The 25678-nt window shown below is 47.9% G+C and overlaps 1 protein-coding gene and 1 long non-coding RNA gene across 3 annotated transcripts; both read right to left on the reverse strand.

Annotated features, from left to right (window-relative positions):
• Positions 1-2375: 2375 nt before the first annotated feature.
• On the reverse strand, positions 2376-25649 carry UBTD1 (ubiquitin domain containing 1). Of its 2 annotated transcripts, none has more exons than XM_083615288.1 (3): positions 25517-25649; positions 5302-5529; positions 2376-3516 (listed from the first exon to the last, which is right to left on the reverse strand). In XM_083615288.1, exons 1-3 carry the CDS (start codon positions 25584-25586, stop codon positions 3131-3133), a joined length of 684 nt encoding a protein of 227 aa, XP_083471414.1. In that variant the 5' UTR covers positions 25587-25649; the 3' UTR covers positions 2376-3130. The 2 variants fall into 2 exon arrangements, with proteins under 2 accessions (XP_083471414.1, XP_083471415.1); XM_083615289.1 differs by lacking the exon at positions 25517-25649 and adding an exon at positions 21053-24736.
• LOC310763344 lies at positions 13035-15953 on the reverse strand. The gene is made up of 2 exons (XR_014548590.1): positions 15756-15953; positions 13035-15527 (listed from the first exon to the last, which is right to left on the reverse strand). It is a non-coding gene; the product is annotated as an uncharacterized lncRNA (long non-coding RNA).
• Positions 25650-25678: the final 29 nt, after the last annotated feature.

Genomic DNA, 25678 nt, shown 5'->3' on the forward strand with positions numbered 1-25678 from the left:
AAGCCTTAGGGGCTGCTGCTCCCCCAGCATAGAACTCCTGCCTCTGTGATGAGACACATGATACCCGCAGGGCATTTTTGCCCTCTGCTGTGGGTGCCAAAATCTCCAGAGGGGCCTGCTCAGGAGGGCACTAGCCCAAGCCACTGGGCTCTGCCAGGAAACAGTTTACCAACCTGCCAAGCAGCTAACATAGGCACAAAGCCTGGAACAGAAAGTGTAGTGGAACAGGATGAATAACATCGGGTGAACTGGGGAGGGTGGGGGCAGGTGAGAGGACACCAGGAAGGGATGAGCTGGAAGTTATTTATGGCAACAGACACACCAGTCTATCCCTCTCAGTCTCATAGCCCCCAATTGTACCGTGACAGCAGTGCTACTTAAGTCGTTCCTGAGCTCCAGGGTGCTCTTCTGCACAACAGGATGGAGATAACATCCCATTTCCCAATAACCAGTCTGAGAATTAATGACGTGGGACACCTTCCAAGCCTGCAAGGCAGCTTCCGAGGTGATAAGAGGCCAGGATGAGCCACAGCAGTCAAGCAGCAGGGAGGAGGACCTTCCAAATATATCCTGGGCCATCTTACAAATCCGTGGGTGCTCTTTTTGTCACCAGCCCTGTTTCATTAGACAGTCCTGACCCCAAACCAACCTATAAGGAGAGCAAGTATGCATATTATTTTAGTCACACATTGTTTTTAAAGAATGGCAGCTGCACGAGTGCCACGGAACAAAACCAATGTATGAATCTGATGGGAACTGATGGTCGCTTAATAACTAGATGTGGATGCTGGTTCACATGAAATCTTGCACGCTGCTTTGGAGAAATTGGCAAGTACTGGTATTGAGGCATGCTTTCTCTGGCAGTGAAGGGAGAACATAGCCGCCAGGGCTACTGGCTATAATAGTCTCATCTACGAATTTGTCTAATCCTCTTCCAAAGCCATTCGTGTTGGTGGCCATCACTACCTCTGCCTTTGAATAACAGGGGGGATTTGGGGTTCCTTGCTGTTCCTATTTTTATTATGCATTCTGTATTCTTTATATTTATGTTGAGACCTGCAGGTATAGGGCAGTATACAAATAATAACAATGAAGATTATGATGATGTAAATTGTCCTGGGATTTACAGATTATAGTAATAATAGTATTAAATAGTAATGCAGCAGACCACATGTGTAAATGTTCAGAAGCAGTGCTGTACACATGTCATGTGAACTGCTGAGCACTTCTGTCCGTGCTTGACCTTCCATCAAGCAGAGATTGTCCAAGTGGATCTTCCACACGGATTCTGCTCTTTTCATTTCCCTTGCCCTCCCCTCTCCTTTGTGCTTTGCAGGTGGGCAATTAGCACCTGTACACAGAGGGTGTGCATCCTTTTTAAAAACAGAAATACCACTGTAGCAATAAGATAAGCTTAAGACGCGTTAGTGGTACCATTTTTCAATGTATTCGTCTGGTGTGTTGTCTCAAAAACCTCTTGACTAGATGTGGCCAGAGAACTTGGATCAGAAGGCCAAGCCAGACCTTACAAGGGGAGCCTGGGGGCTCCCAACCCACGTTTCCCTCCCCTTGCTAAAGGCACAAACCTTCGCTGCCTGGTCCTCTTCTGTGCAGGCAGTGTCTATTTCTCCCCTTTCCAGCCAGACTGTGAAAAGGGAAACAAGACCGGCTGAAGGTAAGAAAAAGGCCTGGAACGGAGAAGTACAGGAGGAAATAAGCAGCCATTCCTCTCATCTGCAGAGGGTTCCTCACATGTTGCATCAGCCCCCCCATTTTTGTTATTGTGGCCACTGTGTAGTTCACAGAATCACAGAATAGTAAGTTAGAAGGGACCCTGAGGGCCATCTAATCCATCCCCCTCTCTGCAATGCAGGAATCCTATCCACAGCTATCCCTGGGTAGCCTTGAACACCAACCTTCTGGTTAACAGCTACATTACTCCAGGCAACTTCTAGTTCCACATTGAAATTTGAGATTTCACTTGAGTTTCAGATTCCTAGAGAGACAGGAAGCCTTATACTGAGACAGACCGTTGGTCTACTTCACTTAGCCTTGTCTACACTGACAGGCTCTCCACGGCTTCAGGAAGTAATCCCTCCCAGCCCCACTTGGGGTTAATCCTGGGACCTTCCGCATGAAGGCAATTGCTCTACCACTGAGCGACAGCCTTTCCTACCTGGTTTGCCTCATGCAAATTGCCCACTGCCCTTCTGGAGATGCTCAGGCATTGCATTGCAAAGGTCAGCCTGACAACCTCTTCCTTCAAAAGCAAATCCAGCATACCAAGTTCATAAGGCCGGTTCTTTAAGTCGTTTGACGCTTGCAGAAAGCGAAGGCACCCAAAGCAAGTTCCCGGCTGAAATCAGGCTCCAGGCTAGTTGGAAAAGGCTTTATTGATAAATTACACTAATACCTATACATACAAACCATCTTCCCCCGTATCGCACCTTATCTGGTTGAGGGGCTGCCCATAAAACCAGGATGAGCAGCAGCTGCCTCGCTGGGCTCATCCCATGAAATTGTGCAAAGAGGGCCAACCGCAGCGTTACTCAAGGTCTCATTCAGTGGCCTGGAAATGGGGAGCCAGAACCGGCAGGGTCTTCTGACCCACGCAGTGCAGCCCTGGGCCTAGCCTGGTCCCTTATGTGAGGGACGCTTTGGTCTCCAGCTTCTCAGTGCCCAAACGACAAGAGCTGTGCCCAGGAGACAGCGTCCACAATCCGTCATATAGGCTCAAGTGCAGGCAGCTCAGCCCAGACTGGAGCTGAGCAAGGGGGGTGGGGAGAGGCATGTGTTTCGGTGCCAGCCGAGCCCAGAGCCTGGATAATTTGGGAGGAGCGGGGAGGTCCCATCCTTGGGGTTCTGGGAAGTTTTAAAAAATTGGCCCCAAAGGGCCCCGAGAGACAAACCATGGGGATAAACCACTTTCAATGTTGCCCATCTGCGCTGTCAACTCAGTCTGCTGCCTCTTGCAGTGAGTGAGTGTGTGCAATTTCTCAGGGGCCGCTGGGGAACCTTCCGGCCCTGGTTCCGAGGGCGCCACCTGCTGGCCCTCCCCAGGCACAAGAGCAGCCTCCTGCAATCTCAGTCCCTGGGTTGAAGGCCGGGCGCCGCACCACCCGCCTCCAGCTCAGTTCCTCGGTGCAGGCGGCTGGTTGATGATGACTTGGATGACAAAGTCCTTCTGGATCTTGGTCTCCTGCAGGCGGCTCCTGTCCGTCAGGAGCTTGCCCGAGAAAAACCAGCGCTGCCAGGCGGGCTCCAGTCCTTCCTGGGCGTACAGCTGCTTCTTCAGCTGCCCGATAGTGTCTGTCATGCTGGCGCTCAGGCGCAGGTCCTTGCCCGTGGAGAGGCGGACTTTGAGGGGGAATTCGCGCCGGGTGTTGGGCGTTGGCTCGGGGGGCTCCACGCCCTCCTCCTCGCTCCGCTCCATGATCAGGTTGACAGGGGGGGCCAGGCAGTAGACTGGAAGCTGGTAGCGGTTACCCAGTTCGTCATAGCACTCGGTGAGGGAGCCTGCAGGAGACAGAAAGCGCCAGCAGGGGGCGTGAGAGGCTTACAGGGGGGAACGGAACCCAGTCTCTTCCCCTCGATTCTAAACCAAACTAAATGTAAGCTTTCCATTTCCTCTCCTTATTTATTTATATTTCCTTTTTTTCCTCTCCAAGGAGCTGAAGGTGGCCTACGTGGTTCTCCACCTCCTCATTCAATCTGCACAGCAACCCTGTGAGGTAGGCTAGGCTAAGAGAAGAGACTGGGCCAAGCTCGCTCAGTGAGCTTCATGGCCAAGTGGGGATTTGAACCCTGGTCTCCCAGGTCCTAGTCCAACTCGCTAACCTTGCCCAGCCACCTATCACACCCCAGCTGCCAGTGAGCTGCCAGCAAGTTACTGAGCCCAATTCAAGATGTGCGTGCTGGTGTACAAAGCCCTAAATGGCTCGGGAACCAAGTATTTAAAGGAGCATCTCCTGCAACATTAAGCACTCCAGGCCCTATGATAGGCAGGTTAGGTCCATACTAACTCTGGCTGCTGCCCAGTTGGTATTTTGACCCATGGCAGGGCCTTCTTGTTCGTGGCTCCCCATTTGTGGAACGCCCCTCCAGGATTAAGTGCATCTGTCTCCCTCATTATTGGCTTTCAGGAGAAATTTAAAACTTCCCTGTTTAATAATAATAATAATAATAATAATAATAATAATAATAATAATAATTTATTATTTATACCCCAGCCACTCTGGGTGGCTTCCAACAAAATATTAAAATACAATAGTCTGTTAAACATTAAAAGCTTCCCTAAACAGGGCTGCCTTCAGATGTCTTCTAAAAGTCTGGTAGTTGTTTTTCTCTTTGATATCTGGTGGGAGGGTGTTCCACAGGGCAGGTGCCACTACACAGGCATTTGATGGGTACTGGCCGTGACAACCTTGAAAATAGTAGCTGTGAGGGTATGTGACTGCTTTTAAATGTGTTTAGACAGTTTTAAATTGTTTCAAAAAGTTGTACATGTTTTTTCTGTTTTTAAGATTGTATTGTTTTAACATTTTGATGTTTGCCCCTTTGGGAGGAAGAGTAGGATACAATGTTAATAAACAAACAAATAAATGCTTCATCCATACGGAGACTAACACAGGGTAACAGGGATGAAGTTGGCACTTTTTCTCTTTCCTCCTGAAGGTGAAGTGGCAGGTACAGTGCAAAGCTGTTTCAGTTTGTTCAGGTCTTTGGAGAATGTTATCCTTATTCCAGGAACAAATGTGTACAGAAGGGATCAAAAGAGCTCAAGAATCCTGGAAGTACCAGCTCTGAGGACACTTTATATATTTTGTGGCAGTAAACACATTTCTCACAGTGGAGACAAGTAGCAGGGAGGCATGGCCAATTATTACTTCCGTGTGTGTCTAACCTGAATAATATGCATGGCGATAAAGACACATTTGCTGCTATCTTGGGTTTGCAGGTGCACATGTGTGCTTGTACTGTGGCAGGCAGGCAAGGGATTCAAACAAGGATTTCAGGCCCTAAGACAGGGATGGGAGAATCTCTGGCCCTGCAGCTCCCAGCTCCTATGAGCCCAGCCAACATGGCCAACAGCCATGCAAGGATTGTGGGATTGCAGTCCAACGAACCTGGAGAGGAGCACCGACTGCCTATTCCTGCTTTATGATTTTTGCCTGGATAGAAGTTCCCATTTTACACTCACAGCACAGGGCATGATTTCTACCTCTGGCAAGAGATAAGGCAGAAAGAACTAGCCCTGTGCTATTTCTTCTCTTGCCCACTTCCCATCCTGCCATCACATACCGTGGGGCAAGGTCACTCCAGCACCGTCAATAATGGCCTGCGCTAGCCCGTGGTCATTCGCCTCCACTGCATAGGCAGCAGCCTTGAGCGCATCCCAGATTTCCTTGCGGCCCTCGAAGGCCGGTGCCGTGTCCCAGAACTCGTCCCGTTTGCTCCGCAGCTGCCCATCGGTCATGGGGTAGTCGCTCTTCCACTTGGGACGGTCTTTCTTCAAAGGTTCATTGCGACCTGCAGAAGGAGAGGGAGGCTTCAAATGGGGGGGGGGTCCCAAAAGCAAGAGATTCACCCTAGCCAGACTCTTTCCTCTGCCAGCCATTGCCCCACCCTTTTCATAGCCTGGCACGAATCACGTAGCCACTGGCAGAGCTTTTCCTGCACGGCCACCGCCCTGACCGGAGCCTTAGGGAGTTTGTCACCCCAGGCAGTATTTATAGCACGGGGAATTAGCCAGAGAATAAGCCAGGGAGCTGGAGTCTGGTGAGTTGCAAGGCTGGCAAAGAATGAGCTACAGCAAGGCAGGGGCTCCTCTGAGAAAAGTTCAGTTCATCGGGGTTCTCTTCCTAATTGTGGCATGGATTCTTGAGTGTCTTATTCAAGTTCTGCTCCTTTACCAGATGCAGGATCCACGAGGCACCCCAAAACCAAGCCAGCAGGGGCATATCTGCCAACAAACACCCCTATACCTCCCTTCTAAAGGAAACTCATTTTTATTAACAGTGTTTTAAGAGGGGGACATTTCAATACTTCCTACATCTCTCCTCAATCTCCCTCTCTGAACAGGCACATTTCCTCTGTTTTTATCTGCACAAAATCTTGCATTCTCCATCTTAGCTTTGTTTTGGCCTTCCAAATATTTTCTAAATGTGTCATCCAAAAACTGTGCACGCAACCAAGTTGAGGAACAGCTAATACAAAGCAGGGAGCCTCACAATCTGAGTGGAAAGCTGTCTCGGGAAATAATAACTCAGCATTAAACAGAGAAGGCTATGAAACGTTTTCTTTTAATTGAGTATAGAACTGGAGGGGGCTAAAAGCCCCATGGAGGAGAGGACAAACTTTCTTTTTGCTCTCGATACACCACAGATCTGTGCCAAGAACACAAACTGATGAAATTTAATAGAATACATACGGAGCATAACACAGGAAAGATTGCAAGAATGTACATCTATAAAGAAGAGAGAACCTGCAGAACAAGCATTGTGTAGATAGTCTTGGTGTGTGTGCACAGAATAACAAACTAAACATGAGCCACCTTTTGAGATGATTTGGCACAAAAAGCTAATGCCATGTGAGATATTAACAAACATATCCAAGCTCAGGAAGGTCATAACTGTTGCTCTGCAAAATAATACGGGGATTGCAACCTACTATTGGGGATAATGATGTGGCAAGCAATACCAACATTACGAGTCTAATTACTGGGCTAGATGTGAAATTGTCAGGAATGTTCTGGGCTACACAGGAAGGTGTTTGCTACACCCCTTGGAGCATGTTCCGAGAGGCAGGCACATCCCTTCCTCAGCTCATTTACTGGAACAGTCCATCTTGCAGGCTTCCCACAGGCATCAATTTGGCCACTGTGGAAACAGGATGCTAGACTACAAGAGCCATTGGTCTGATCCGGAAGGCTCATCTTATGTCCCCAAACTTTCCCCCCAGGGACCACTTTGAAATTGCTGAGGGTCACAGCACAGCACTTAAATTATTATTTTCGCCTGTTGCAGCAAATGTGCTATGCTAGATGCTGTATGGTTTTTATGGCTTCTTTTGGGTTGTATTCAATACTAGTCCTACTCACAGCAGACACAATGAAGTTAGTGGACATGACTAACTTAGGTCCATTCGTTTCAGTGGCTCAACTTTGAGTAAGACTTAGTTGAATGCAACCCTCTAGCCCAAATTCAATTAACCTGGTGTGCTAGCGGAAGCCAACGCTAACGATCCCACAAGCAGGATGGGGCTTTCCTTCCTCCTTCCACAGGCCCCCTGCACCTCCCCTAAATCTGCTCTGGAGAATCAGAGGAAGGAGGAAGAGAGGGAAGATTATCCAGAAATGGTTGCACTGATGGAGGATAACAGTGCAATGTTGAAGGTTAATCTCTTATACGTAGCATTTTATTGTACAGTTGACTCTCAATTTATGCGGGGGTTACATTCTGGGGGATAGCGCATAAAGCCAAAATTGTGTATAGTCAAAACAACATTTTTAAAACCATAAAAAGCACAGCGCAGCATTCTCCCTGCACCTCTGCACTCTCTTCCAAGGCAGCTACAGACTCTCTCTGCACCTCTGAACAGCTCTCCCAAGGCGTGTGCAATGGGAGGTGGGGTTGCCAAAGGTCCCCCCCCCCACTCTGCCATCCCCCTGCCTTCTGGGATACAACCAGTTAAAGCTGGGATCACACAAGTTAAATGTACATAAGCTGCGAGTCAACAGTATTTCAATTAGAATTCCATGGAATTCAAAATATAATGCAATAAAACAGTGATTCCCAGTTGGTGTTTCATAACCCACCCATGGGATCCATGGCACCATTCATGTAACAAAAGCTACCATAGAGATATCAACATTTTTAAAAGTCGGGGGTCCATGGCTTGGCTTTTGAAATACTGTACAGGGGGCCTGCAGTACTTAGCTAATTGGGAACCACTGCCATAAAAAAGCATTAAGATACAATTAAAAATCAATGCCAATGTTTTATGTGATGGGTGGGCCAGCTCCTGTCTCCAGCCCAAATCCACAGACACACCGTGAGCTCCCGGAATGAAGCTTGCAGACCATGGACCACTTTTTGGGAATCCCCTGCTCTACAGACTTCCACAGCTCTCATGAGCAGAGGCACAGAGCCCAAGGGTGGGTCTACACAGAAACCACAAATAAGAATACTCAGGATATAACTGGCGCTCTGCAAAACAACCCAGTGAATGTCACCCGCCACTGAGTATAATGATGGGGCCAAGGAGCACTAACATTAAGAGCGTAATTAGTGGGGGGAGAGATGGAATTGTGAGTCATGTTCTGTGCTCCAGAGTATGAGGGGAACATAGAGAGAACCTTTGAAAATGCCAAGTCACATGACAATCTCACATGGCAGTGCATTCAGACAAAGTCCCCAACTCAAGCGTGCCTCAGAGTCGTTATTATTATTATTATTATTATTATTATTATTATTATTATTATTACTTTTATTATTACACCCACCTTTTTGGCTACGGTTGCTACAGTAGCTCACAACAAGTGGAGTGGGGCAGGACAGGAGGGTGAGAAAAGGAGAGGGGAACAGTTTAAAAAATGCAGAATTTTAAAATGTTGATTTTTATTTTAAGTCAGTGTGGTGTAGTGGTTAGAGCAGCCTTTCTCAACCTTAGTTCCCTGGATGTTGTTGGACTACAACTCCCATCATTCCTAGCCAGCATGGCCAGTGCTCAGGGATGATAGGAGTTGTGGTACAAGAACATCCGGGGACCCAAGGTTGAGAAAGGCTGAGTTAGAGTGTCGGACTAAGACTTGGGAGATCTGGGTTCAGATCCCCATTTGGCCAGGAAGCTCACTGGGTGACCTTGGGCCAGTCACTGCCTCTCTGCTTAACCTACCTCACAGGGTTGTTGTGGAGATTAACTGAGGAGGGGGAAGAACCTTGACCTCCTTGGAGAAAAAAGTGGGTTATAAAAGCTTTAATGGGGAAGATGTTAATCCAGGAGCAGTAACTAGATAACCTTTAGAAGACATCTGAAGGCGGCCTTGTATAGCAAAGCTGTTTAAGGTTTAATATCTTATCTTGTTTTTATACATATTTTGGAAGCCACCCAGAGTGGCTGGGGCAACCCAGTCAGGTGGGCAGGGTACAAACAAACAGACAAGACAATACTAAGCTGTATGGACCATTTGTCTGACTGAGCGTAAGACAGTATTCTATGTTCCTCATGCCTGCAATAGTGAGTATCAGGGTTTCCCAAACTTGGGTTGCAAGCTGTTTTGGACTACAACTCCCATCATCCCTGACCGCTGGTCCTGCTAGCTAGGATGGGAGTTGTAGTCCCAAACAGCTGGAGACCAAAGTTTATGGATGACAAATAAGACCAGGGGTCAAAGGCTGAGAACAATACAAGATCCAACTGAGCAGGCCTGCCTTGCCATGTCTTTAGGAGTCTTACACTCATGGGTGAACAGTCAGACGTCATGTCCATAATGGGTCCCAAGGAGCAGCAGGAAACGGATCTTAGATACAACCGGAGGACAGCCCTGAGCAAGGTCTCCTGAGGTTTTCTTTGGCACAGAACCTCAGAAGAGCTGCAGCTCAAGTTGCAGAGCCCATGCTTTTCCTGCAGGAGGTCCCAGGTTCTGCCCCTGGCATCTGCAGGAAGGGCTGGGAAACATTCCTTGTCAAAGGGCCAAACTGCATGTGATGCCAAATGTATCACTCGGAAACACTTTGTGGTGTTTTTTTTTTTTTTAAGCAGGCACAAGGAGGCCTGATTTTATCAGGACTGTAAAGTGCAAGAAGGCTCCTTCCCTCCTCACATTCCCAATGAACTCCCCCCCCAACCCTTGGTTGTTACTAGGCTAACAACAGTGTTGTGTGTGTGTGTGTGTGTTAACTGGGTTCAACCTCCCCACCCCTTGCACTGTGGTCCTGATGAAAACTAGGGCCCTGCACCAATATTAAATAAACCACAACAACACCCCTGACATGATTCCAAGCGACACATTCAGTGCCATGTGCAGTTTGGCTCTCAAATCCTGGAGAGTCGCTGCTAATCAGCCTCTGTAATTCTGAGCCAGATGGGCCAAAGGTTTGATTTCACTGCAAGGCTTCCTCTGCTTCCCAAGCAGCCCCTCAGAATGCTGCTGCTTGCTGTAGACTTTGGTGTCCTTTTCACTGTAGATTTCAGCCTCCTTGCAATGTTCAGCCTGGAGAAAGTGGAGGGAGAGGGGGAGATGTGCGGGAAGCAAGCACTCTGATCCAGCCCAACCCCACGAGATGCGGTGACTGGAATACCTGCCGCCAGGATGTAATTAACCAGCCACAATCTCTAGGGGTACTAGAGATGGCCAGGAAGACATTGATTGGGGTAAGTAGCTGCAGTTTAATGGGAGCAGTGAGAAAGAGCAGTGCTTCAGTACCATTTGCAGAAATAAAACCTGTACGGAGAGTTTGCTAGCCAATGACAACCCTGGAACAGGTCAGAAAGTCACACACACTGCTGGGGGAAATGGCTGCCCTTGAATCCCAGAACGGACAGCTAGCCACTAGCCTGGCTTCCAAGGAACAGGGAGCGAAATATAGAGCCATTCCCCTTCTTAGGAGCCTGTAATTCTCATGTAATATTCATAAGACCACTAAATAGCTGGGAAAGTAAAAGCTACCCCCTCCCATCCTGGGTAAAAGTGCCACGTTAGCAAAGGGAGCAAGTCCTGCATGGATCCCATTGGGACAAAGTCAAATAGTGACTCTCTGCTCCCATCTCATTCCCAGCTGACTTCTCCCACCCACCACAAAAGCACCACAGCACAGACTCTGTAACCACTAGGTTACCAGGAAGTAAGTTTTATGGAGCAGCTGCTCATGGGTTGTGGGGTCACTATCTGCAGCAGAAGAGATCATAGAAACTAATTGTTTTGGAAAAATCAATGCAATATTGTTTGACTCTTATCTCGCAACAACCTCTCCTTGGTACTTGGGAGGAAAGATGAACAATGAGGGCTGTGTATATTTCTGCACCAAGGAGGTTCAAATTCGGTGACCCGAATAAATTATGGAAATCATGCAAAATATGCACGTATTTTGCTTTTGGTGTGTGCGCATACTGTCTTCTGCTTCCAAGATCGAAACGTTCAAATGAGTTGGATCTTGGGAATGGTCAGATGCAAGGGAGATGGGAACAACACACCCAAGGGAAGACCCAAACACCTTCCTGTCCCTGTTCCCCACACCCGCCCCTGAAGCTGGAAGTCTTGCGCAGGGTCCTCTGGCGTCGAGGAATTCACCCAGCACTGCCCACGTGTCCCAGCTTTTGTTCACAGCCGTAACAGCAACAGATGTGTGGTTTTAACAGGAAAACGGAGAATTTATGGGTGCCAAATTCTGTGACGGATTCCATGAGTGCAAGCAAGATGAAATCATAGGCACACAGAGTAAACATCGTTTTCCAGACAATAATTCTCGCCCTGCCCCCAGTGCTGTTGTGGCCCTTTCATCCCCCAGGAAAATGTCCTCCGGATTCAAGGGGCGCGCAGAGGGGAGGCCTCCCCACACCACTCGCCCCTCATGCATTTCACAGAGGTGCATTGCTCAGCGCTCTCTGTGGAGGAAGCAGAAGGCCAGCTTCCTGAGCTGACCCTGCCCAGGCTGGCTCTGCAAGGGGATTTAGCTTCAAGTCAGCTGTATAAGAAGCTTGTGCTGCAGGTTTAAGTCTAATTAGGGTGGGTAGATGAAGAGAAAAGCCAGGGGCAAGACATGTTCTCAGAAAGAGAGAACAAAGCTGGAAAAAGCAAGAGACAAGTCAAGTCCCAAACTTGGGTGGCCCTTCCCTTGTCCCCAAACATGGTCATTGCATCACTGAGGACGGCTCCACCGATACCTTACAGGTGGTAGCAACCTTTTATGGCTGCCCCGGATAGGAAGGGGGAGTTGCCATCACGACTAAGGGACCAGGATACTTTGGTTAGAGGTTCTTAACCTGCAGAGGAGGAGGAGGAGGGGCACCTGAGGCAGGCCTGGCAATAGGGTTCCCACATTTACACAGCCAAAAGGAGCGGTGGCTTATTTGCATATGAACTATTGTAGTTGCGCCATTTTAATACGTAAATTGCTTTTTAAATGGCATTAAAGCTGAATTAAAACAAAAACCTGGACAGATGGCAAGTAAAAACAGGTCAGGCCTGTTTAAAATGAGCTATGTGGCATCTTTCGCAGACAACTTCTGCAATGAAGGATGGGGGAGCTAGCAAGGCCCCCTGCTGGAGCTAATTGAACCCCAAGGGCAAACAGTTTCCTTTATGCACCTTGTAAAACAGGAGCAAAGGGAAATAACTTCTACTTGCACTGCAAAATCAGAACTTATTTTGGCCACCTGCTTTCCACAGCAAGCCGCTGGCATTACCAGGCCATAGGTAGAGTCTCCTGGCTTCTCCCAGCCCCCAGCTAAGTTAAGCTTCTCAAGGAGATTAGCGTGGGAACAATTAGCTCAGTAGTAGGCAGAGGAAGAGGCAGGCAGCAGCCACCTCCATAGACAAGAGACACCATTCCTTTGGCTCCAGGCAACTGAGCACACAGAGGAAATGGTCTTTGACTGAAGAGGTACAAAGGCTGCTTTCAGAGCAGGCTGGGTCCCCATTGGACAACCCTGAGACAGCTTCTAGGTCTACCTGCCAATCAGGCACTGATGAGAACAACTCTGGCCATTCCGCCTGCTACTTTAAAAGACAGAAGGCAGTGAGAGTGTGCAGCTATGGTCCCTCTGCCCAGGAAGCACTGTCACTGCCTGGCACAGGCTCTCTTGCTTTCTCCGAGCTCTTAAAGTGATAGGCAGCTTTGTGGTCCCTATTGGAAAGAGCTTCAGAAAGGTTGGGTCTGCCCTTCTCTGGTTCAGAGAAGGAGCTAGGAGACATCCAGTTTACTTCCAAACCCAAGACCCCTGCTTTGTCTTTCATGAAGTCGGTGCTCAGCTCAAGAACCAGGCAGAAGGTTGCACAGGAATCAATCTCAAACAACTGTCTCTCAATCAAACAACAGCCTCTCAATCCATGATCAGAAAGCAGAGAGGGGAGTAGTGAGCGGCAACCACTACCAACCTTAGGTAGCAAGTGCAAAGCTGCTGCTATTTAATGATGCTGCCACCAAAGTCCAGCCAGTTCAGCCACAGGTTCTAGACACCTTACCCTGCTGCAAGATGTTCCTTTTGTGTTGTGTAGGTTTTTGCTCCCCCAAAATCCCACAGTAGCTCAAGACGGACCACTCATTCCTGACACTGCAGTTGTGTGTGGAAGGTGGTGTGAAATCTCCTTCCTCCTTTCTCCAAGTACCAGATTTGATGAGTCTGGGGAGAAAATATCCTGCCTGGGGTGTCTCCTCCTAGAAGGCACAAGGACACAGGAAACAGCTGCCTTATTCAGTGTCACACTACTGGACCATCAAGCTCAGCATTGTCTGCTGGCTGTCCAGGGTTTCAGACAGAGAACAAACCCAGCCCTGTGTGGAGATGCCAGGGAATGGGACTTTCTAACATGCAAAAGAAGTGCTCCACCACTGAGTCATGGCTGTTGCAGCAACACTACAGAGAGGAGTGTATCCAAAGCCTTATTGTTTCAGGTTACGGATCCGGCCAGCCAAATATTTCATCACCATTTCCAGCAGAAGTGCAAATGCATAGGCACTACTCCCAACTTCTTGGGAACCTAGGGACTCTCAGGAAAAGCCTCGTCCCATCTGTGCCAGCAGCCATTTATTGGTTTTATTTAATGAAATATTTGGGTCCTTTTCAAACCCAGGTGAAAAGACAACAAGATCTGTCCGACCCGCCCCCCCTCCATTACCTAACTTCCACTTGCAATCAGCCCTGTGGAGGCAACTATTATTATCTCATAATCATAATCATAAGAGCTGGGAGGCATCTGAGATCAACAGACAACAGGTTTAAAAAACATGCTAAGGAATCGTTATTCTGCAGAACCTGTTGTACTGCAAAACTAACCACATTTTTTAAGAAGACTAGGGATGCTGCTAGGCTCAGCCAGCACTCGTGCAGTGTGGAAGGATCAAGTTCGCCAAGCCGATAACTGAAATCGCCAGCAGTGGGTCAGATTCTCTCTCTCTGTGCCCTGTAACAAGCTTCGATTCCCCACAGTGGAGCCTGCTTGTCTATCACTATCAAGTCTCGAAGGAACTGGGGCTCCTTCACCAAGGCAGGAGGGCACTGACTGCACACACACACACATGCCCTTGGCACCAACTCCTGATCGGGTGTTTTCAGATAAGTGACACATTATCACATGTTGACCTGAGTCTGCACCCCCCCCCAAACTTCCCTCTCCCCAGCTTAAGTGGGGATGGGCTGCCTCCCACTCCCCAGCTGTCTCCCTCTTCAGAGAACAATGGGCTGAGCTCCCCTCCTGCTCTGCCAAGCCTAACCTAAACGCCCCCCCATCTCCACTTCAATATACTTTCTTCTTTATTCCCCAGAAACACAATCTCTAGCTCTACCATCGGGAGCTCACCTGTGCAGACAGCACATCCACTGTGTTTGCAACATGCCAGAAGGGAATCAGGCAAGATCTCTAATCTGCCATGTTTTAAACTCAGCACCCTCAAGCCTGACAGTCCTGCTTTATACCTAGAGCACCCCGGACTTACGTTTGCACCTGGCCCAGTCATCTCTGTGGCAAACAAGACCAAAATTACGGACATAATTATACGCTACAAAGAAAACATGTTGATTTCTGGGTTACTTGGGGGTATGATATTAAAATGGTTCATCCTGTTAGTGCAAAACAAATGATGGCATGTCTAACGTTACTCAGATTATGGGAGGGTGTGACCCCAAAGGCTGTGTGAAGGAGGGAGCCAAATGTAAAACGTATACAGTACATGAAGAATTAGGCTTTACGACTGTCTTAGGAAGCAATGTACTCTAATCATTAGACAAAGGAATCAGAAGGCAGGTTCAGTAGCTGACTACAGAAGCAAGGTGTTCCTCTGTGGGTGAGGGGAAGCCAGGTTTCAAGTTGCTAGACTGGTTTTACCATGGCATTTAAAAAATGACTTCAGCTACCTTTTTCAGACAGGAAGGAACAGCTCATGACTTGATAAAGTGGCTCTCCTATGCTAGCCTCACAAAGAAGAATTAAAACATTTGATCGTATATCAAGACAACCATTATATTAGATTTATGGGATCCCTGTGTGAAATGGCACACAGGAAAGAGACAAGCTACACTAAGTTCATGCTGGGGACACAGACACGGACACACACACACACACACACACACACACACAGGCTGTTTTAAAAGTCTTTCTTCCTCTGTGCAGGTGAATCAAGAAACAAGTGTCACTGGGAAGAAATGAATGTTTGTGGTCTGTTGGACGAAGGATCTCGGGTCAGAAAATATTTAAATAATCATGTACCTGCTATTGTAACCATAAAATGCACAAAACTGAGGCATACCAAATATGTAGGCTACAGCCACAAAAAGGACTTTTTGCTGCTTTTGCTACAATACAGTGGTACCTCGCGTTACATACACTTCAGGTTACAGACTCCGCTAACCCAGAAATATTACCTCGGGTTAAGAACTTTGCTTCAGGATGAGAACAGAAATCGTGAAGCAGCGGCGCAGCAGCAGCAGGAGGCCCCATTAGCTAAAGTGGTGCTTCGGGTTAAGAACAGTTTCAGGTTAAGAACAGACCTCCGGAATGCATTAAGTTCTTAACCCGAGGTACCACTGTATAGACTGACCTGACTACCCCTCTGAAACTGAGCACTGGCAATGTGGGATATAAATCTCACTCTAAATCAGGCAAGCTGAAAAAAGAAGGAACCATGTACCCAGTTTGAACAACATAAGACAACTTATGGTGGTCTTTCTACCATTGCCTCTCCTGAGTCAGGTGGCATCTGCTTCAATGTAGGAATATGTGATTCTTAATTCCTTTGGAAACCAAGTTGTTGTTGTTTAGTCGTTTAGTCGTGTCCGATTCTTCGTGACCCCATGGACCAGAGCACGCCAGGCACTTCTGTCTTCCACTGCCTCCCGCAGTTTAGTCAGACTCATGTTTGTAGCTTCGAAGACACTATCCAACCATCTCGTCCTCTGTCGTCCCCTTCTCCTTGTGCCCTCCATCTTTCCCAACATCAGGGTCTTTTCCAGGGAGTCTTCTCTTCTCATGAGGTGGCCAAAGTATTGGAGCCTCAGCTTCACGATCTGTCCTTCCAGTGAGCACTCAGGGCTGATTTCCTTAAGAATGGATAGGTTTGATCTTCTTGCAGTCCATGTACCCAGAAGCAAAACAGAGCGGACTATTAAAGGGAATGTATACATGTTGGATCCAACTGAAATATCTGAATCAGGAAGGTGACAGCACAGAAAAGGAACCAGCTGTTTAACACCAAGGCCACAAAGATGTGGGCAGGACAGGGAGTAAGGAGAGGACAGGCAAGGCCGAGCTCAGAATTTATCCTCAGCCCAGTGGGCCATTATCATGCAACATGCTCTCTACTGCTTCAGGGTGTACCATATATCATTGCCAAAACCCTCAAAGTCAGTGTTAGGATCCCTTGTGGATGCCACTGGCAGAACCTAGGAAACTCTAGTTTCCTGGTGTTTGTGGTGATGGTTACTAGCTGAAAATCTTTAAAAGGGGTGTTAATAAATTAATGGCTTCTCACAGTCTACCAGTTGTGATGGCTGCTTGCTACACCAGGATATAGTGCTTCTGGTTCCTCTGAACACCAGTTGCAGGGAAACGACAGTGGGAAAGGACTACAGTGGTACCTCGGGTTACATATGCTTCAGGTTACAGACTCCACTAACCCAAAAATAGTACCTCGGGTTAAGAACTTTGCTTCAGGATGAGAACAGAAATCGTGCTCCAGCGGCGTGGCGGCAGCAGGAGGCCCCATTAGCTAAAGTGGTGCTTCAGGTTAAGAACAGTTTCAGGTTAAGAACAGACCTCCGGAACGAATTAAGTACTTAACCCGAGGTACCACGTATTGTTCTCAAGTTCTTGTGGGATTCCTTCCCATAAGCATCTGGTTGGCCAGTGTGGGAAACAGGATGCTGGGCTAAAGATGCCTTAGGTCTGACTTAGCAGGGCTCTTATTAGGTCCTTATGAAGGTAGAGACTGCATGTGATAACACACATTGAACGTTAATCCTCCTGCCATTCTTGAGCCGGCGATATTCCTGAGCTGAAAATATGCATAACAGCAATAGTTTCCATATAGCACGCTACTGTTTTCAAAATGCTTCATGTGTGCCCTCAAGCAGCATAGCCAGGAAACAAGAGAGCAATTCCTGCACCAAAAGCAGAAGGCAGGGAGAAAGCCCAATGGACTTGAAGACTGGTGTGCAGCCTGCAATCAGTAACAGTCTGTTAGGCCCTGGTGAAGAGGTTTCACAGAGAAACACAGGGAGGGAGGGATGATTTAGGAGCCTCATAAAACCACATGTGGCAAATATGGAAATGAGTTGGGTATGAAAGAGTTCCTGCCAGGACAAGGCAGAGAACCAGGTACAGAAGATGACGACTAAGCCTCAGGATCCCGAACATCTCTCCCTACAAGTGTTGTCTGTTTTGTGTGAAAGCAGTAAATCACAACTCCTCAACTGCCCATCCTTGGGAATCTGCCGGTGGGCAGGCACAGCTCCTTAGCAACACACATTAATAAGCACCCTGACAGGAACAGAGGAGGCTGGAATACTGCACATCCAGAAGTCATCTGGGGACAACACAGCATAAACGTAGCATCTGTGGTCACAGAAGGGGATACACATAGGGCATAAGCATTTTGTTTTTTGTGTTGCTGGAAGCAAGATGCTCCCATGCACTGTGTTAACACAGCTCCGTCGTTTCTTGCCTGGACATGCCCTTCAGACACAGCTGTGCCCACTCTGTTTCTCCCTTCTGCCCTGCATGAGCCCTTGGATGACAAATTGCCTGTGCACAAAAGAGGCATTCTGCAAGAAAACAGAAGGGATCAGCATTTTCTGAAGGGAACCACCACCAGGACTGGTAAATGCATGATGCATTAGCCAAGGACAGTCTTGCCCACTGAATTACGTTACATGGTGCTGGAAAATGTCAGAGTTGGCTGCGGGATCATCCAAGATTTTTTCCCCCCTTTAATGAGGCCATCCAGAACTTTTTGTTTAGAGAAAGGTAAGTGGGAGGTGACATAGAATTATGCACAGTGTGGAGAAGGTGGATGGAGAAAAGATTTTTCGCCCTCTCTCACAACACTAGAACTCATTGGCATACAATTAATATTGAAAGATTCATGACAGATAAGAGAAAGTACTTCTTCAAGCAGCACATAGTTAAATGGCGGAACTCATTCCTGAAGGAGGCAGTGATGATCACCAACTTGGATGGTTTTAAAAAGAGGATTAGACAAATTCATGGAGGAGATGGTAAATTGATGGCTACTAGAAACTAGGGACGCAGGTGGCGCTGTGGTGTAAACCACTAAGCCCTGGGCTTGCTGATTGGAAGGTCGGCGGTTCTAATCCCCACAACGAGGTAAGCTCCCGTTGTTCGGTCCCTGCTCCCGCCAACCTAGCAGTTCGAAAGCACGTCAAAGTGCAAGTAGATAAATAGGTACAGCTCCGGCGGGAAGGTAAACGGCACTTCCATGCACTGCTCTTGTTTCCCCAGAAGCAGCTTAGTCATGCTGGCCACATGACCTGGAAGCTGTACACCAGCTCCCTCGGCCAGGAAAGCGAGATGAGCGCCGCAACCCCAGAGTTGTTTACAACTGGACTTAATTGTCAGGGGTCCCTTTACCTTTACCTTTTTTAGCCACAGTAACTATGTAGCACCTCCTTTGCCAGAAGCAGTAAATCTCTGAATATCAGTTGTTGGGAACTGCAGGTGGGCAGGGTGCTGGTGGGCTTGGGTCTTGCTAGTGTGTTTCCCACAGTGATCTGTTTGACCACTGTGAGAACAGGATGCTGGATGGACTGTTGGCCTGATCTAGCAGGCTCTTCTTATGTTCTTATGAGCCATGCTGTGTTATGTCGCAAAGGGCATTTGTTTCCCTGAGAACTGTATTCTGGTTTCGACTGGGCAAAGCCAGAACGGTCTCCCAGCACCAGCCTTGCAAAATTGACTCCAGGGCCCAAACAGTAGAAGAAAGAAAGAAGTCTGCTGAAAAAGCCACATTAACTGAAGTCATGTTGGCACTGCTCTTCCTGTGCACTCTAGGGAAGTGCCACATGGTGCAGAAGAGGGGAGGGTTACGAATACAATGAATAGGCAGTGGCGCGCCAGCCTGTCAGCAAATAAGGACCCCAGCTTTGTGAGTCAGCTAGGCTAACCAAACGCAGCTCAGGATACGGCCCCAAAACAGTTAAGCAGACAGGAGAATTCTACTGGGTGCAGTTTCTCTCAGCTCTGCAATGTGACAAGCTGTAGCCATCAAAATTTCCTCTTCTGCACAACTATTAAAGGTGCAGAAATCCTGTCCTATTTTGATCTGGTCAACACAGAATGGGCTCAGCTGCAGGCAATCTTGTCTTTCACCAACACTGAGGATGCAGCAGGACAGGAATGAATCACAAGGCAGGGGGCATTGCAATAAGATACTCTAAATCTGCCCCTTTAAATTGACAGCCTGTGCACATCTGTTCCCTGATGGTTCTGAAGGCCACTGACGATGCCACACCCTCAAGCAGCAGTAAGTGTAAACTTAGGCTCCCAGGTGTGAATTCCTGCCTAAGCTGCTCTGCAGGGAGGCATCTGGGCAACACCTTCTGAGCTAAGCAAACAATCGGGCCTGGGAGCTGGGGGCTGGGCACAGATTAAAGCCTGCCAGAGGAACTGTTGCATGCAGGTAACAGGACTAGCTTACTGAAAACCTGAACCATGCCAAAGAAGAAAGAGGGTGGGAGACACACAGCTTCCAACCTTGCAAGATGCTCTTGTAGTAACGGAGGCAGACAGGGTGGGACTTCCACTAAATAACCAGGGGGTTAAAATCTGACCCGTGGGACACAAAGATAACCAGGATCATGGGTCTGCACCCATCCTTCAACTGAACCAGGCAATAAATCCAAACCAAAGCTCAATCCAAAACAGGGAATTTAATCACACAAATGAAAAAGGGCAGAAAACAAACAGTAATCCAGAATACCTGCTTACCCAGGGGCTGGGCCCTTTCAGAACACATTGATCAGCTCACACTATGTTGGTACCACTATCATAATTTCAGCCAGTTTGGAAAAACTTCCCAGTCTACTAATCCATTGTCTTACCCCAGCAGGGCGGGTAGGGTCACTACAGTGCCATTTATTCTAAAATACTGTACCACCATAGCATAGTTTAGTACAGGCATCCCCCTCATTTATGTGTGGGTTACGTTCTGGGCCCTCATATGCATAAGTGAAATCGCATAAAGTGGGGAGCACCTTCTAAACAACCTCTCTGCCACTCTTTCTTCAATTCATACCAGAAATATCCACAACTAGAATTGAAGCTCTAGGACTGGCAGGAGCCTGGAGGACATGCAGGAAAGCTGCTGCTGCTGCGCTACCCCACACATCAGCTGTTAGGTGGGGAGGTTGAGCAGTGTAAACAAAGTGCCACTGCACCTCCCGTCTCTTTGGGGCTTCCTCCGCCTTCACTGTCGTCCTTTTCAGGCTCCAGGGAGGGTCTCCTCATGAGCCACGAGGACTCTCCAGCTCTACCACCATTTCCAAGTTTGAATTGAACAATTTATTTCCTGGCACCACACGTATATGCAGTTGAACGCGAGTCAATCACATGTACAGTGGTACCTCAGGTTAAGTACTTAATTTGTTCTGGAGGTCCGTTCTTAACCTGAAACTGTTCTTAACCTGAAGCACCACTTTAGCTAATGGGGCCTCCCGCTGCCGCCGCACCACCAGATCACGATTTCTGTTCTCATCCTGAAGCAAAGTTCTTAACCTGAAGCACTATTTCTGGGTTAGCGGAGTCTGTAACCTGAAGCGTATGTAACCTGAAGCGTATGTAACCCGAGGTACCACTGTATTTAACATTCTAGCTTTCCCTTACCTTAGAAACCACAAGTCCCTCTTTCTCAAAAGCCCCAGGATGGCTCAACAGATCTGACTCAGCACCCGCATGGTATCACGTGAAATACCATCTCGCCACAGAAGAGCACTTTGGTCTCACATAGGACGCTTGCAGTCCACAGAACCCGACAGATTCCAAGGCCTCAGCAAACAATCAAGCCAGGCAAGCCTCATTGTGACATCAGAGTAGGTAAGCCAACGGCCACCAAGGCAGGTATGACCTCCTGGACTGCACAGGTCAACTCCCTGCCTGCCTACAGCATCAAAGCAAATCAGTCAATAACATCAACAGAGGCAGGGCAAGGAGGGGTCAGCAAAAAGAAAGAGACTCAACAGCAATACACTTGTGGTGACACAAGGAAAAATTCTCATCAAGGAAGGTGGTGCTGGTGGTCTCTTCAAGCAGGGATTAGACCTGGTGGCCTATAAGCCCACCTCTCCTCCAGCCCTATGATTCTCGGAAGTACTCTCTTCCTCTACATATGATATCCAGCCCCCCTGCTTGTTCTTTATGGATCAGATGCAGTCAGCCTCCTCTTTGGGAAGGACTTACAAGTGTTCTTCTCAGCCCACTTACCCAGCCCTCGCCATTTCCTGTTTCCCTTTCTCTACCTCCTACAAAACAGTAATTATTGCAGGGAGCAACACGCAGGCAGTTGCAATCCGTGGCTGCATGAGCAGAGCAAAGGCATGAGTCAGTCCTGCAGTCCCTTGGTGGGGCCAGTTTCTGATTATGATAGGGTGTACTCGGAGAAAGAAGCATGCCAGGCAACTGCACATTGCACAACACCCAAACCAGCTGATGAGTTTCTTCCAGGATAGGTTCACACGCTACACTTGCGTGGCATATGTAGGAATCATTTCAGTGACGTCATGTGCATGCATGGGCAAATTGAATGTGTAAATTGGTAACATATGGGCCTGACTCATCAAAAGACCTGTGAAAACCAGAATTCCCAAACCATCATGAGATTTCATAGGCCTATCAGTAAAGCAGGTCCATGTGTTAGCAATTTACATATTATGTTTACCCATGCATGCAGACACAAGAAACAACCCTGAAGCTGCAAGAACATAGTGTCCAAAACAGCCTGAGCCTCAGAGAGTTGGGATAGGGAAACTTAAGTATCATTCCACCCAGCCCATTGTTGGGATGAAGTGCAGTGACTTATAGTAACGGACCCATAATTTAGGACCGGAAGCCAAGATCATAGCCTTTAAGTTGACACTATGTCATAATTGGAGGCAAAAAGTCATTCTTGTGCTGGAGTTCAGCAATGGTATCAGTGCTCCAAATTATTTTCATAGTTCCATGGGATCTGCAATGCCCTTAACCCAATCAGGGCTTTTTCCTTTTATTTTTATTTTTCCCTAGTGAAAGAAGAGTCCTTCTGTAAGAGCTTCCCTTTGTTGGTCTCTAAGCTTCTGGTGCAACTCACACCCCCAAATATTTTTAAAGTCCACACTTGCTTAGTCCAGAACTCAGCAGATCCCATCAGCCAAAACGCTTGCATTGCACTTGACTGCACAGTTTCCAGTTCACACTCTTGGATGAGTAGATCAGGGACATGTTTTTGCTGTTTCTTGAAGACTCAGCTCAGCTCACATTGCCTGCGTTTGCAAAATGCCAGCAATACATCACCAGGAGTGCCAGCCCAACTTTTCATAAGCACTTAAGGTAAACACCACCACAAAGCCTCAGAGTAGCTCAAGATTTCTGCGGCAGGGAGATAGCCTGCTCCCTAACGAACACAATTTTATGCATTTTCGCTTCAAAGCAAGTCCCAATGTGTGCTCAATATGGATTACTCCCTCGTAAGAGTGGGTAGGACTGCAGCCCAACAAAAGCAGGAGTCCGACATGCTTGCAAAAACAGATAAACAAAAGGACTAAATGCATTAGGGTAAACTTTATTCTTTTTGAGTAGTGTATCCTTTCCCAGAAGATCCTGCTTCTTGGTGCCAGCTCCCTGCTGTATAAGATATTAGACTAACAAAATCTTAAATCCTTTCCCCAGCATGGAACTAAGTATTAAGTCAAGGCACTGCTCCATCAAGTTCACTATTGTCTACACTTACTGTCAGATGTTCTCCATGATTTCATGCAGAGGGCTTTCCCAGCTCTTTGTGGAGATAGCAGGGATTGATCCTGGGACCTTCTACATGCAAAACATGAGCTCTACAAGGAAGTTAGTGTTTCCTGTTTCTCACAACCCAGCCCAACAGCAATAGAGATTCCAGCCAGTGCTCCCCACAAGCAAAAGCTAGGCATTCCTGCCCAGAGCGATTTGCCAAGAAAGACTTACAAACTGTGCCAAGTGTTTACTTTTGGTTTTAAAGTACATGCTCAGGTCTTCCAAGAAATAAATTCCAGAAGTGTAGTTGGAAGCATTTAGGTCAGTAGCACCAATATATATATATATATATATATATATATATATATATATATATATATTTAAAGTGCCATGGCACTTTCAAGACTAGTTTATTGTGCTTTCATAGACAACAGCTTCCTATACCCGAGGCATGAAGTGAGCACTTCAAATATCATATAAAGCAGGGTGTCAAGTATAAACCTTCGTGCCACACAGTGAAGTAGCCACTATGGTGCCAAAGCATTTCACGGTTTCTGCCAAGGAGTCCTATTAGCCCAATCTCTACTTAAAGTGGGTAAAGTTCTCCAGCGGGAACATGCAGAGATGCATACCCTGTTCAGACCACCATGAACTATAGATCAGAGCAGACAGTGTGTGCTGCTGGTGGGGTCCGGTCTCAGTGTATGTGCAGGGCTCAGCAAAGTTAAATCCAGTCTCACGGCATCGTGGAGGGACACCTCAGGACACAATTCTTTGTGAAATCAGAGTAGCAACTGCAGAGTGGCTGCCTGGGAGCCCCTAAACAACACTTCCCAAAATACCCATTTATAGGAAGCATGTGAGGAGGTGTCACCTATCACTTTGGCAGTGCAAGGGCATGGTTTAAATCAGGGCTCTAGCACCACCAATAATCTGAAAAACCATAATCAACCCGAAGCAGCCGTACACAGAGACTGTACCTTAGATGCTCTCATGTCCACAAAGGCCTCTCTCTTGCTGAGAAGTCGACTGTTCTGTCTCCAGAAACCCTACATCAATGTGTGTGTGCACTGCCGCCAATGCCAAATACTGCTGATGAGCTTGTTGAGTTAAAGCGGTTTCTGCTATTGATCCAACTAATGCAGCTCCAGCAGAGTGAGGCTGATCTGAGCCGTCTGGGGTGGGAACCAATTGTGCTCTTGACTGACCTGGACTAAGAAAAGTCAGGGCAGGTCTTGCGCACATGGGCACACACCACACAGGGTCACATGCACAGACTCTGGCAGCAAAGCCTAAGCTAGCTCAATTCTTATCATTTTGCAGGAGACTTAGCAGAGAGGGCCCTTGAACATGGAAATGGACATGAATTTCCGCACCTAGGTTCAGAGAAGGCGGCAATCTCTCTAGCAGCAAATGTGGCCTTAGCACATGCTGTGAAGGTATCTGTCCTGGAGCCCACACATGGACCAGAGTACCTGATGACGGTTTGCAGGACAAGTTTCCAATCAAGCAGCAAGGGCAAAGGAAATGTTCTTGCTAGGACCTAGCCACACATCTATGCACACTGTATCATTTGGATTTTATATTGCTCTTTTATTTTTGTATGGCTTACAATGCATCTCATTACAATTTGTGCACTACTTGTTTCCGCAACAACACATAAAGCTGCATAAAAGTGCTTTTAGTAAATCTGCAATAATAAATAAAATTACTCTGATTTGAAACCTGAGGTGGCAGCCCACTGACCTCAGAGCAGCCCCAAGCCCAAACTTGTACTTCTGAGCCAGTGGGGAAACAGTAGTTTGCACTTCCAACCCATCTGGTGAGACGGGCCGGACTGGCTCTTACATAAATCAGGTAGGCGAGTTTCTGGGACATCCCACACACTCTTCCTAAACACGGAGTTAAGGGATCAGTAGAAACCCAAATTGCTCCAGGGAGCCTTACTCCACCAATACATTTACTAACACACATCCCACACGCTTCCCCGAGGAAGTACAGACCACCCAGTAGATCCAGGTCATTTAAAAATCCCCCCAAACCGAATCTTCCCATCTCTAACAGGAGAGGAAGCACATAGACTACCGTCCGCTCCGTTATGCCCTCATCCGGGCCCAATCCTGAAAGATCCGATGCCCCCTCAAGACAATCACAGAGTGGTGCCCTATTCCCAGTCTTGGCAGTGGTCTCGGTGCCCGATTATGGTGGCAGTTGGGAGTGGGGGATCTGAGACAAGTTAATTCTCCAGCAAAGGGCCCCCAGGGGAGTGTCTGCAAGGGCCCAACCCCGGTTGCGTTTCCAGCGGCCCAGATTGCCTTGCCCGTTCCGGCTGCCACGGCACCGAGAGGGTGCCTGACCGGCGGCGCTCACCTGCTCTCTTGCGCGGGTGCCCCGGGGTGGTCGGCCGCTCTCGGTGTTGCCTCCCCACGCAGCTGCCCATGGCGACAACCCCAGGCTGCGATTGCGATGGATCTACCCGCCTGAGCCCGGCCCCGGGCTCTGCCGCTCCGCATGGAGCCGGATCCCCAATCC

This window comes from Podarcis filfolensis (assembly GCF_964270895.1).
Source record: "Podarcis filfolensis genome assembly, chromosome: 5".
Taxonomy (NCBI): Eukaryota; Metazoa; Chordata; class Lepidosauria; order Squamata; family Lacertidae; genus Podarcis; species Podarcis filfolensis.